A 14,549-nucleotide genomic window follows, 5' to 3' on the forward strand; every position below is an offset into this window, starting at 1 on the left:
ATTAGATTATATAAAGAAAGGACTTCAAGTTAAAAAATACAAATGAGCAAAAAAATTAATAATATAAATATCACCTATAATCCCACCACCTAAATATACTCCTGTAAACATCTGGTTTGTATCCTTTCAGACATTTTCTGTGTGTGTGTGCGTGTGCGTGTGTGTGTGTGTGTGTGTGTGTGTTTTTCACCAAGTTTTTATTGAGGTCCTCCTTGGGCCACTCTGCTAAGAACTGGGAATATAGCATTGAACCAAACCAAACTCCAGTCTCTGTAGCTCCCCCACAGACAGACATTTGTTCTTCTCTATGTTTAATAGGCTCATGTATAGGTACTTAACCTGGTCTCGCTTTCACATGAGGTTTTTAATGTTTCTCAAATTCAAAATAAAGCCAAAAGATTTTCACAACCCATGTTTTGGTGCTTTTTCCCTCAGAGGTTACCTAAGCAAATTGAGGAACGTAATGAAAGACTAAAGGAAGATATGTTAGGTAAGTCTGCTTCCCTTACCTTCTCTTGACCATAAATAGCTAGGAAGCCGGGGATGGGGCCATCAGTACTTTTATTCATTAGAGGAGAATACAGCAGTTAGAAATAGCTTTGGGGCCCTTTGTTTGTTGTGGGCACCAGTACCGTGGGGCTCGTGAGTTCTTAGCCATTTTTAACTCTAGAAGGAGCAGTGTGGTTTAGAGTGGATAGCAGCTTTTCAAAAACTAAACTTCCATTTTGTGGGGTTGTTTTTTTGTTTTTGGAAAATTTTCCTCCCTTCAAGAATGCAAACATAATTAACTCCCAACCTGGGCTGCCACCAACCTCTATTTCAGATCATGAATTTCTTAAAAACAGTTGAATTTCTTCATTTGAGTAAACAACTTCAGGTTTTTTGGGTTTTGTGTTTTTTATCTATCTATTTATTTATATTTGGCTGCACTGGGTCTTCATTGCTGTGTGTGCGCTTTCCCTAGTTGTGGCGAATGGGGGCTACTCTTCATTGCGGTGCGTGGGCTTCTCATTGCGGTGGCCTCTCTTGTGGAGCACGGGCTCTAGGCGCCCGGGCTTCAGTAGTTGTGGAGCATGGGCTCAGTAGTTGTGGCGCATGGGCTTAGTTGCTCCGTGGCATGTGGGATCTTCCTGGATCAGGGATAGAACCCATGTCCCCTGCACTGATAGGCGGATTCTTAACCACTGCCCCACCAGGGAGGTCCCAGCTTCAGGTTTTACGTTCCATTAGGATGCAATCAGTACAAGCCAATACCATGTCAAAACCAAGGGGACTTTTGTTTTGAAAATGGCGTTCAGAGTCCCTTTAGTGTTTGAGAACACATGCGAGGGCAAGAATTAGTAGTAAATAGGAAGGGGGAAAAGACTGTGGGTTTGGGGGTCGGGGAAATGGTTTCATTTGACCCGTGTTTTAGTTACTTCTTGTGTTTGCCAAAGCATGTTTATAGTTGGAATTACAGAATTCCTCTCATGAACAGTCTGCTTGACGAAGGGGAGTAAAGGTTCCTGGACAGAGACCTGCCCAGCATAGTCTGCTTATAACCTGTCTGATAGTTCTCTGTTCAGGATCTCCTATATATTTTTCCTTATGAATATTTTCTAGATCTATATTGTGAATTGCAATCACATGGGACTAAAGGAAACTCATTTAAAATAAATTGAGCCTGGCCATGTATGGCCTTTAGGCATTAGTATCCAGAGAATGAGACAGATTTCCCCAAAGATCACTGATAGCAAAGTTGATTGAGAAGAAGCCACTAACCTAGTCGATCCAAAGCCCTCGCCCCTGCTGGATAGACTCAGACTCCAAGGGGAGATGCTTCAGACTTGGGGAGATTTCTGGAGCCTTCCTCAGTTTTTCCAAAATTGGCTCTTTCCCTAATTTACATATTTAATTAAATTTGACACCATGTTTGAGCAGAAAAGTTATTTTGGAGGTACTTTTTCTTCAAAGAAGAGGGAAGAGAGCATTTTCTTACCTATTCACAATGACGCTTTATTTTAGCAAAAAAAAAAAAAAAAAGGAAGGAAAGAATTTGCATTTAGCTGAGCTGGATTTCATGCTGAAAGAGATGACTTGGTGATTGAGCATTGTGGTTTTGGAAAAGACACTTAGGCACTGGTCCCTGGGTCCATTTGTTTTGAACCAATATGGAAAATAAAGAGATAGGTGTAAATTGAATCTTACTGCCATTGTCAGTTCCAGATGGAATCAAAACTTCCATCTGTCCTTGTCACTCTAAATTCTAATGAGCTGATGTTTCCTGTCTTGTGGCTTTGGCTTTTACTTATGTTGTTCCCTTCATAAACAACTTAAGTTGCTTGGTAAGTAATATGTCAGTTTGTTGTTACACATCAGTAGTCTGAATGGCTGGACTCTTTTATATTCTTTTTTTCTTTTTTTTATTATTACTTTTGTCTGCATTGGGTCTTCCTTGCTGCACGCAGGTTTTCTCTAGTTGCAGTGAGCAGGGGCTGCTCTTCATTGCAGTGCGTGGGCTTCTCATTGCAGTGGCTTCTCTTGTTGTGGAACATGGGCTCTAGGCACACGGGCTCCAGTAGTTGTGGCGCATGGGCTCAGTAGTTGTGGCTCACGGGCTTAGTTGCTCCACGGTATGTGGGATCTTCCTGGACCAGGGCTTGAACCCATGTCCCCTGCATTGTCAGGCAGATTCTTAACCACTGCGCCACCAGGGAAGCCCCTTCCTTTATATTCTTAATGAATATAAGGATCATGAATAAAAATTGGTTCTGGGTGTCACCTCCCGTAGGAGAGCCTTAAAGGGAGAAATCACTCTCCGCCCCACAAGAGCTTTCTGGTGTTCTTCCTTCCTTGTTACAGATGAACCACCTTTGATTCGTGTGCTTTGAGATTTTTGGAGGCTGGTCCCTCTAGAAGCGCAGAGTAACGTCACTTGCTTAGAAGTTCTGAGCAAGCTTTTTGCAGTGGACTGCATGATTTTTAGTGCTGGTTTCTCTGGGAATGATGGCTTCTGCTGGAAGATTGGCAGTTAAAGATTTTTAAAACTGCTTAGCACCATTTGTCACTGGCATTTACTACGTTATGTGATAATTTAACAAAATGAGATTGTCTTTAAGTTTGTTCGATAATCTTGCCTTGCTTTTCCTTTTCTCTCTGTAACTTGACTTCCTTGTTGTTAGAAAGAAGAGCTACGTACCCCCCTTCTTGGGAAAAAAAATTCTAATTGGAATTATAAATGGGTAGAACATACTTGCTCCTCTCTTCTTAGTCTGTCATTTATAAATGTCATCCTTAGAGCAGGAGTGGAGACCCAGGGTGGCAGTCACTCATAGTGCCACAGTCCTTGCCAGAGAGGGACAATCACGCTGAGTTTAGATTTGAGGAAAGGAGTCAGTAACTGGAGTGTTTCCTTTTGTCCTTTCCTCTGGGAAGATAGCCTGGTGGCTGTTATAGCCAGGGAATGACTTAAGGGTATAGTCAGTGGTGTGATGAGGCGGGAAAGATGTCCTGGACAGAGCACCCCAAGAGACTCAGAGCATTTAGCTTCTGTTCCAACAATTCCGGGGGATCTGCTCTTCCTGCCTCAGTCGAGAGGCTGTCCTGACCTGGAAAACCTAGAGCTGTGACATGAAACTCTTTGATTCCCCCAAAGGATCAAGAGACGTGGGTGAGGCACTGCCCCAGAAACCCTACCTTCCTTTCACTGGCACACAGCTGCTCGGCACACACAGGGGCCTTGTTCCGCATCCAGCCCAGGTTTTCCACTTGTACCATGCCCTCCTTCCACCTTCTTGGAACGTGTTGCTGGTCTCCTGATTCCTGAAGTTACTCAGGTGTTCACTCCTGGCCATTAGCATCCTAATGAGTGTATAGTTGTGAACTGAATTAAGAATACCACCTTGTATGTTCCATGTTCAAAAGCTAGATTTGGAGCCGGAAGTAACTTGTTCATTGTCATTGTGAGGATGCAACAGGTCTTTTTTGGCTATTCCTGTGCATTGTGTGCCTCTCTGCAAGTGATAGAGGGGCCTAGAATCAGCTCCCTTGCCGAATATCACGAGAGCCTCGAAATTGTTACTGTCCCTTAAAACTGCTGAAGCCATACATGTGGGTATGGAAATCCAGGCTCTTTTTTCACATTTCTCTTCCTGCTGCCCTGCCTGATACTCGTTACAGACTGTGCACTTGCCATGCCATGTGCTCTGGCCACTGGAGACTCTCTCAGCCAGTTCCGTGTTGCTGTCACCCCCTCAGTAGGGAATGTCAGTTTTGGGTTTTCGATGCCCTGCTTTTTGCTTCGTTACCTAGTTGCTGCTCCTGTAGCTTCTCCTCTTTGATAGTTCTTGGTAAGGCTTCCTTCCACTTCTACGTTCACCCAAGAGCTGACTAATATATAAGCATTTGAATTGAGTGTGAATTTTATTTTCTCTATTCTGTGCCCTCTTAATTTGCCTTTTGCTCAGAGGAAAGCAAGAGTCACAGCTTCATGGCTTAGTTTTCTGCCTCATAAGAGGAAATGCAGTGTCAAGATTCACTTGGATGCAATTTGGTTCTCCTAATAGGAGAAAGTCCTAAAGGATCTATTCCACTGGTTCCAACCTCAGTGATCTTAAGGAGGTGAAAACAAATGGCCTTCCAGGCTCTCCTGATGCTAAACTGACTACTGCACAGTCAGTATCTCTGAAGAGAAATTATGTGTAATGAGTCAGTTGGGTTTTTATAATACAGTGTTACTTGGAGACGCGGAAGTTAATATTTATCAGAACTGGATCCAGTGCCAAGCCTTGATCTCGTGTCATAACTGTTCTTGTCTGAGCACAAGCAGTGTTGGACTCTTCTCTTTGCCATGGGAACTCTTATAGATGAGATCCTAACAGTTAGGGGCATGTGGGCACATTCAGGCTGAGTCATGGTGTCAGATTTGCTACAAGTGGAAATAAAGGAACCTAATACTGCCCAGGTCGGGGGAGGGGTGGGATTTGGCGGCCAGTGGAAAGTGTGGCAGATAGGCTAGTTTGGCAGATGGTCCTGTCTTGGGTTCAGCGAAGCTGCCCTTGTCTCTGAGCGCCCACCCTGACTGTGAACAGCAGCAGGAAGATGGTGAGTGTGTGTGTACAGAGCTAGGAAGGAGCATGACCTCTGCTGAAGGTGCTTCTCTGCCACCATCATCAACAGTAAAAGGTGAATCTTGCAGACACCGAAACTTGTTGGTTGTACCTTAATGTTGTGCTCTGTTTCCTTATGTTCCCATTGGCCCTACGCTAATTTCAGAGCTTTTTCTAATTGAAGCGTAGTTGATTTACAATATTGTGTTAGTTTCAGGTACACAGCATAGCGATTCAGTACTTTTGCAGTTTATACACCATTTGAGGTTATTACACGATAATGGGTATAATTCCTGGTATATCCTTGTTGCTTATCTATTTTATATATATAGTTTGTGTCTGTTATTTCCATACCCCTAATTTCAGAGCTTCTTCACCTGACAGTGTAAACATCAAATGTTTGTTCAGTGAATAAACGGCCTCTTTCCCGTTAGGCCTCACCAGCTTTCTGTCAGAACCACCTCCAGGCTCTCCTCTTGTGGTTTATTCTTCACTTTGCCCCGTAGCATTATTAACCCTGAAAGCTGTTCTCAAACCATCAATGGCCTTTGCCGCGCCCTGCCACCTCCCTTTCAGCCCTTTGGACACACTGCCCACCCTTGCCTGCCTGTCTCCGTACATTTGATCCTACCATTTTTGCCTGCACTGCCCACTCCCTCTATCTCAAATGGTTGCAGTCCTGCCTGTCCTTTAGTGGTGATTGAAATGCAGACTCTCACACACAAAGCTCTGCCAGATCTCCCTCCTCCCTGCCCAAGCTGGAGGGCATCTTCTTCTTACTGACTCTCATAGCATTTTATATCTCAGCTACATGTGAACTGGCTTCAGTGTGTGTCTTATCTTCTATCATATCTAAGCTTATTTTGGTGTAAAGACAGTGTCCTGTATCTTTGCATCCCCGCCACACATATGTACTTAGTACATGTTGGTTGAATTAATTCAAGTCAGGTTAACCTCAGGTCTTCTCTAATGGGGAGACTATTTAATCATGTGTCTTTTTTACGTGTCTGCTGCCTTCCAGGGACTTCATGTACGTTGTCTATTTAGCAAGCAGACTTCCCATCTCCTGTTCTACTGTTCTGGCGATAATAGTCAAGCTATTGTGGAATGTTATAAAGGCAGAGATATGAGAATAAAAGGAAAAAAGAATGATGCCATATGTGTTAGGTTGGGTCCTTGGAGAAACAGAAGGCAAGATTTGATTAGAAACACAAGAGAGGACTTCCCTGGTGGCGCAGTGGTTAAGGATCCGCCTACCAGTGCAGGGGACACAGGTTTGAGACCTGCTCCGGGAAGATCCCACATGCCACAGAGCAGCGAAGCCTGTGCGCCACAACTACCGAGCCTGTGCTCTAGAGCCCGCGAGCCACAACTACTGAGCCCAGTGAGCCACAACTACTGAAGCCCGTGCAGCTAGACCCCGTGCTCCGTAACAGAGACAAGCCACCGCAATGAGAAGCACGTGCACTGCAACAAAGAGTAGCCCCCACTCGCCTCAACTAAATAAAGCCCACGCGCAGCAACGAAGACCAAGCACAACCAAAAATAAATTAAAAAAAAAAAAAAAAAAAGAAACACAAGAGATTTATTGGAGGAAACACCTGCAAGGGAAAGTGAGGCAGAGGGGCAGGAGCTGGACGTGAGTGGGAGCCGCGTCAGGTCCCTGGGAAGAGGGAGGACTTGGTTCGGAGAAGTCCTGCACTGCAGGGTGGTGCCAGGGACGTTTCAGCAAAGCCACTGGGGAGCCACAGTTACCTGTCACAGGGGCCCCTGCTCTGTCCCTGCCCTGCTCCGCCACTGACTGTGGACAGCCGTGGGACCCTCGACCTCTGCATGGAGGGAACTGTGCTCCCTGCATCTGGAGAAGCACGTGTTCACGGCTGCCACTCCACAGAATCAGCCAAGCGAAGGTCCAGGGCTCCTTGTGGCGGGCAGGTCCTCCAACCAGTTAGGCAAAGTCTGGGCCTGCGCAAAGCCCCCTGCCCCCTCTCCATCTGCAGTTTGAATACTTGTGCCCTTGCTTTGCCGCCGTCTCCAGGTGCAGCGGCCTCCTCACCACCTTCAGTAACTGCTCCCCGTCCTTCAGAGCCTTGTCTCTCCTGAAATGCCTTCCTCACACCCCTGAACGGGCCTGCGAGCTCCTCTGCGCTCACCTCAGTCTTGTGTCTGGGTGCCCACTAGGCTGTGAGCATCTCAGAAGCCAAGAATAACTTGTATTCTTTAGATCCCAGTGCCTCCTATAGTAGATATCAAGTCATATGTACATTTGCCTTCAAATTGTTGTTCTGGCAGTCGAGGTGGACTTGCAGTGATCCCTCCAGCCCAGGTGGTGGCCCCTGGCTTGGTCGACAGTCCACAGTGGCCCTGGGACAGGCTCTTCCTGGGGACTGTGACGTGAGTGGCCCTTGAGGCTTCTTCTTACTTTTTACTCACTCCGTGTCAGAAGAGTCAAGAATTGTGCCAGCAGTGACATTTTATTGGGCTTCTTTAAATGATTGTTTCCTCGCTGTCCTCTCTCCTCTCTCTTCAGCCCCAAGACAGACAGACTGCCCAAGTTCTGGCTGACTCACGCTCTCCTGGTGGGGGGGCCCCTCTGTTTTCTTGGCTTGTTGCGATCCCCTATTCACGCATCCATCTACCTGCAGCAGTGCTCTGGGCCTCTCTGTGCTGCCACCTGTGCGCAGGGGCAAGGGCTGTGCCGGTGATTCTCCTTAATCAGCAGCACTGAGCATATGTGTTCCAGGTTTAAGTTTGGGAAGCCTGCCTGGAGAGGGGTCAGTCTGGGTTTTGGGAACTTACTGTGAATATGGTGAGCTGCCAGGGGGCTAAATCTTAGACTGAGTCCAAAAGTTGCCAAGAGTTACTAGAAAAGGTCTTGACATTTAAAGGCTATGCATCTTTAAGTTCTTTACCTGGGGTTTATTTCAAGGTGGGAGACCTCAAAGGGACAAAGCTGCTAACAAGGGCAAGGTGGGAAGGAACCTGTACCTCTGATGATCTGGGGTTTCTTTCCCTTTTACCCTCATCCTCATCTCCATTGGAAGCAGACCTGCAAGAAAAATTAGAACAGTGTAGAAATGGTCGAAATACGTATTCACCCATCCTCACCAAGATTTTCCAAAACACTCCTAGCTTCAGATATTCCATCCTGTTGCCCACATATCCCTGTAAATCTCTCAGATGTCCTGGAAACTCCAACTTCTGTATAAACTCCGTGGCCCTCTTGTATGGAGAATCAGCATAAAAATCCATGGTTATACTGTGTGTCTTCATTTGGTCTTTATGACATGAACTCACTTGGTGATTAACAAGGAAAGCCTGAAACTTGGGGAGGGAGACTGGGCTGTTGAGGTGATGGTGCTGTGCAAGAGAACAAGATCTCCCATTTCCTGAGAAATGATGAGTTCAGTGTGGAAGCTAAGACTTGCAAAAGCAGGAGGCTCTTGTGTTTGAACCCAGGTTCAGTAGAAACCCGCAGAGTGGAATTAGGTTCAGGAAGTCGCTCTGCTGTTCCATGGAGAACAGACTTGGGGGGGGGCTTGGCCCTCCCCGCCAGGCTTGGCCTTCAGGCCCCAGGAAGAGCAGCCCATCGCTCATCCCAGAGCCTGTCCCCTGGCGCCTCTGGCCAGTCTGGACAGGAGGCTTTGCTGTCGCGGCAGGGCTCCCGTGTGCTCCCCTACGCAAGCCATGGCTCAGGGTGGACGGCGCTGAAGTGATTGCTCTGCTGTACATTGGGGGCTGAGAGTTTCATGATTTTAAAAGCAGGAGTTTCTTTTTAACTGCAGAGAATCTCTTTTTATCTTGTAATCAGATAGTGAGGCACTTGGGGTCTTCCTGCTTCTGCTGACTCCCTGTATTTACTGGACTTTTTGCTTTTACATTGCAGGTAAACTAAAAGATCTTGGGAACTTGGTTCTTCGGCCTTTTGGACTCTCCACAGAGAATTTCCAGATCAAACAGGATTCCTCTACTGGCTCCTACTCCATCAATTTTGTTCAAAATCCAGATAATAACAGATAACAAAGATAACAATGGCTTTTAAAGCTGGCTTGGAAATTGTATGCTGCCTGTGTTAGCAAGGGGAAAGGCCCTGCCAGTGTTTAACGTTTAACAGCATCTTATCTCAAAGACAGGCTATCTAGTAGAGGCCAGTGCTCCCTTCTCCCCCTTGTTTTATGATCAGGGTGAAACGCAGTTCCTGATGTAATGAGCCTAATTTGATTTCCATTTTAAGGTGGTGTCTGTGCAGCTGTTGCCTTGGTTCTGGCTGTTCTTTGTTTTGTCCGGGAGAAAGCCTGCTTGTCCAGGCTCACCTCCCCGAGCTCCACAAAAACAAGCCCAGCTGGAGTCTCCTGGGCCGAGCAAACCTGCTGGTCGGAGACTGCCCAACCACGATCGATGGGGTCCCCACCTGCTGTTCCCTCGCCCCGATCACACGCACTGCCCAGGCTGCCCTGCGTGGGCTCCAACATCTCCTAATTTCCTCTGTGGTAATAAACGCTTTCTGTGACAGTCTGAGCTGGGTTGTGAATTTTGTCCCCATAACAACAGCTAAAGCAGTGTTGGTTTTGAGCAGTGTTACTGGATTCCACAAATCTGCCCAGAGTCTTAGTTGCCACCTTGAAGATGATCTTGAAGAGCTGACCATCCTACCATGTATTAGGATTCAGAAACTCCACCTTACAAGCTGTCCCGGGCCTCTCCAGGTTTGTGCAGATAATTATGAAATCAGTGTTTTTGACCAAGTATCAATCTTAGTAATTTCAACTTAAAATAGCTTCATTCAGGAATGGTGGTATGTGAATCCCAGAACAAAACCATGTTCTTTTAGACTCCATGAACCCAGAAGTTTCAAAGGTAGATTTTTTTTTTTTCTAGTCATCAGTGCTGGTGAAAAGCTTTTAATTGTTATGGTTTGAGTGTCAAGTGCAGTGACGTGCAGGTTTCATCTTAGAAATGAAGTAAGTACACGTATAATTCTGTAAGTGACATGCAGTAGGCATGCTCCCAGTGTTAAGAATCGTGCTGTTGTTTTGCTCTGTTCCTCAGAGCCCCTCAGCGTGTGTTGGTAGGCAGTGGAGTCATATGCTGTATCCACACTTTGTGATTTGCGAAGCCTTTATCCCAGATTGAAATGGAATTCCTCACACACTTTATAAGGGGAAAGGGAGAAGGAGAATGTGGTTTTTAATTTTGCTCTGCTATCTTTATGATAAATCCGGCATCTGATTTTTCCCGAAAGGTGTGTGTGAGAAATCATACAAGTTGTACAGAAAGCTTAGCTGAAAGCCGTGTGGCCCACCCAGCGGTGATGAGTGCCTCCTGGGCAGCTGGTGCTGTGCACTGCTGCTCCAGCAGGAGCAGCCCTTCTCAGACCTCTTGATCTCAGGACCCCTCCACACTCAAAACAATTTAAAGAGCGATTTGGTTTATGTGGGTTACATCTCTTCATACTTACTGTATTCGAAATTAAAACAGAAATTTCTTAAATATTAATTCCTTTAAAAACAACAAAATACATTTTATGTTAATACAAGTATTTTAGAAAAAATCTAAAAATCACATTTTAGTAAGAAGAGAGACACCGTTTTACATTTTTGCAAATCTCTTTAACGTGTGGCTTGATAAATCTGCTTACGTACTCGTTTTGTCACGATATCACATGTCATGTAGCCTGGAAAATTCTGCATACCTGTGTACTTGTGACAGAATGAGGCAAATAACCTCTTATGAAAGGGTCTCAGGAACCCCTGGGAAGCCTTGGACCACCTTGAAAACCACTTTGTCAGATTATGACTTTTGACCTCAGTTGCTGAGACTAAGCAATGGTCAGGGCTGAGATTCCTGAAGGCTATCTGAGTCTCCAAGGAATAGGAAATAAACCTGTTTGCCTGGAAACAGCCTTTCTTAAGACAATACCATTGCTGCAGGGGGTAGAGGTTTTGCTTCTTAGGCATCCTTCCTCCTCCTCCGCACTTCCTCGCTGAAATCTTAAAGGAGGCCAAACAAGGCGAATATTAAGTGCTTCTAGTGATTGGGCCAAGTAATATACCTGGAAAGGTAAGGAAGGAAACCTAAGTAGGTGTGAGTTTGCTTAAGCCAAGGGGTTTTTGTATCACTGTTACTTTTCTGCTTCCAAAATCTGGAAGAAAAGATAGATTCAAACCTTTTGAAAATGTTTGTTCAAACCTACAGAAAAATCCTGAAAGGGTTGAAAAGTAGGAAGAGTGTACGTACGAGGGAGGAAGGTGGCCTGTTGCTAAGATGTATGATTTAAAATTCTGTGATGCCTTCCTTCCCTCACACACACAAAAAAGGTATAACAGAATTTACTTTTAAGGTAATCACACCGTGACATCGTATTATATACTTATGCCAGTGACATTGCAATGGATCAAAATAATTTTGGAATCTCCTTCTAGAATTTCCTTGAAGGCTCAAACACATGTTTAAAAATACTATGATCTATTCCCTATCTGCCTCCATGAATAGACCAAGAGCTTCTGGAAGGTAAGGGCCATATTTATATTCTTAATAGCACCAGTAGCTACTGCTTTACTAGAAATTTAGTAAATTGGTATTAAAGGATGTTCCACGAGAAGTGGTCTCAAAGTGAACCACCATTCTATCCAAACGTCTCTAGATTCTGTGGCCTTTATTTGGTACCTGTTTTTTTGACGCTTAAAAAGACATAGAGTCCCTTTAAGCTGGTCGAGCGCATCTTGTGCAGCCACGTAGAATGTCCTCAGATGGTGATCATTCAACCTGGCCTGTAAACATATGCCTCCTGTTTTCTTGTTTGTTTTTTTGGCTGCGTTGGGTCTTCATTGCTGCACGGGCTTTCTCTAGTTGCGGGGAGCGGGTGCTACTCTTCACTGTGGTGGCTTGCTGTGGCGCACGGACTTAGTTGCTCCACGGCATGTGGGATCTTCCTGGGCCAGGGCTTGAACCCGTGTCCCCTGCATTGGCAGGCGGCTTCTTAACCAGTGCGCCACCAGGGAAGCCCTGCCTCCTGGTTTTTAAATTCTCATTTTTGCATCTTGTATATTTACAAGGATTTGTGTTGAGACTTTCAGAAATCCCCAACTTTTCCTCTAGTTTCAGGCTCCCCTCCTTCTCCCAGGTCATCTTGTGTTCTCCATATGTTTCCACACCGTCTCCCAGTTCTCACATGAGCAGCTTTTCCATTCATGGGAGCCTCTGCAGAAGGCTTGCCCAGGATATGGCACTGTCACTACAACAAATTCACACTTGAAATGGTAGTTTTTCTGTGCAGAGTGTACTGTGGATTAGTTCATTTTCCATACATCATGGTTGAATCCTAGTCTTAAAATCCAACCTCTTTTTCTAAGAACTGTGACTTTCCACACGCATCTTCCTCCCATCACAAGCACTGCAGCTGGTTTCTCGTTCCCCTGCCCTTTAGCTCCCCCCCCGCCCCCACCCACCCAAACGTCTCTTATTGCGTTGTTGTGCTTATAGGCCTAGAGAATGTTAACACCATGCCGCGATGTGGAGGCTGGGAGTGGCCAAGCCTGCTAGCTAATGACCTGAACATTGCAGCCCGGGGCCCGCGTGTGAGCTTCAGTAAACTGACAAGACTTCACACACTGGACCTCCAGAGTTACTCAGGTACAGTCAAAGGCGTGAATGTTTGTTGAGTCCTACAACACTTTGTGTAGTTGAAGGTAGGGAACTGCTTTAGGAAATGTTGCTGGGCCTGGTGATTATTTCTGGTGCTCCTCAGGTCTCTGTGGTGGTTTCCAAGCCTATCGCTGTTACATCTCACACAGCTCTCAAGCTAAAATCCAGACTGCTTTAGGAAGACCAGGCACAGGGACTTTACGGAAGCATGTTCCAGTCTGATTGGACTGCTGTGGAATGGGGAGCCGGCAGCGGCTGTTAAATGTGAACCTGATTGGAAGGTGTATTTGGAAGGTTGTTCCCAAGGGCTAAATAAGCAGACCTGCAAATTCTGTCTTTTATAACTGGTTTAGCAAACTTGGAATGTCAAAAGGGAAGGCTGTGATAGGAGACCAAGGAGGATAGGAACAGCCATGCAAGTTAATGGCTGCTTTAATCTTGAGAAAGATTTTTAAAGAAGGGCCCAATAACCCTCCAGACCAGAGTGCAAATCTGAGACACGGCACAGGACAGGAGAAATCAGCAGCTTAATTAAGCGCCTGCCCTTTCCCTCTCGGCTCTCTGTGCGTTTTCGCTGTGCGAAGGGAAAGCCTGCGGCTGCCCGAGCTCAGTCTCCTTGGTGCGACTGAGCCTGCAGCCCAGCGGTCGCCACCAGCCCACTGTTATGTCGGTGTTGCTCTCTGTTCACTTCTGCTTTTGACCCTGCCTTTTTCACCTCCCTGCCTCGTCCCTCCAGTATTCCTTAAGATGCTGTACTCTTCCTCTTCTACTCCTGTGGGTGTATGCTGTGTACTCGATACACACCCCACACCTTAGTAGAATCTCCTGGAAGCAATTTCAGTGAGATGTTTATGACTCTTTTCAGCCTGCCCCCTCTGCACTTCAGTAGTAACAAGCTTAGTCCTTCCATCACCTAGATTTCCTTTAAAAAAGGAAGTATGTGGACATTCCACCACATACTTCCAGAAGTGGCTGAAAATTCTGTTCCTTCAGGGTGCTGCACAGCTACGCAGAGAAGGGAGGTTTCCAGTCACTTTCTGTTGTCTGGAGAGCGGCCTTGAGCCCACACTAGACCAAGTCCATTAATATTGCTGAAAATGAGAAATGGACTACTTGCTACCAGCCAGTCCAAGAGGTGGGGCTAAAATAAACCGCAGAACATCAGAGTGACTGCTTAAGACCCTTCAAAGGGCAATCAAAGAAACTTTTATTTTAATGATAAAATCAGTTTATGAAAACTAGTGAGGATGTCCTCATGTTTCAAAGTATCAAAAATTTCAATCTTCCTGGCTAAGAGCTGGTAACTGTTGAAGGGAGGGATGGGTATATGGGGTTTATTGTACTCTACCTTTACAAATGTTTGAAATATTCTATGATAAAAATATTCCATTTTCTTCTAATTTCTCAACCCTCTGAGGGCTATAAGCTAGGAATAAGCTCCATCACACAGAAGTTAATTCAGCCAGACTAGAAATGACTCCCTACACCGTTTCCTTTCACTCAAGGGGAAACTTTGTAAGCTCACATTTTCCCCTTAGCTAAAGCATGGCAGAGCCTGCTACCCCACTGCCAAGGAAGCCCACAGCTAATAATCTGGCCATGATTCAGTCCCAGCTGCTAGTTCCGGCTTGCTGAAAAATACAGCCTACCCAGATGGCAACTCCTATCAGGCACTGGACCCCTCAGCCATCAGGCATCATGACAGATGTGAAGGGAGTCAACCCAGAGGCTCCTTAGGAAGCCCTTAGTTCCAAACGTGTGAGGAGCTAGATCTGCAGATAGTGAACCCTCATTGTTCTTGGTGTGGTGCTTTGCTAG

General features: G+C 45.8%; 1 protein-coding gene across 2 annotated transcripts in view; it reads left to right on the forward strand.

The window, feature by feature from the left end:
- The window catches only part of TTC1 (tetratricopeptide repeat domain 1), a 73,330-nt gene extending 63,728 nt beyond the window's left edge, over positions 1 to 9,602 (forward strand). For both annotated transcript variants that reach the window (XM_030841233.3, XM_030841232.3), the window contains exons 8-9: positions 436 to 490; positions 8,974 to 9,602. In XM_030841233.3, the coding sequence (XP_030697093.1) occupies positions 436 to 490; positions 8,974 to 9,107 (189 nt within the window). In that variant the 3' untranslated portion in view covers positions 9,108 to 9,602. The remainder of the gene's footprint in view (positions 1 to 435; positions 491 to 8,973) is intronic.
- Positions 9,603 to 14,549: the final 4,947 nt, after the last annotated feature.

The sequence above is a fragment of the Globicephala melas genome, chromosome 3 (assembly GCF_963455315.2).
Source record: "Globicephala melas chromosome 3, mGloMel1.2, whole genome shotgun sequence".
Taxonomy (NCBI): Eukaryota; Metazoa; Chordata; class Mammalia; order Artiodactyla; family Delphinidae; genus Globicephala; species Globicephala melas.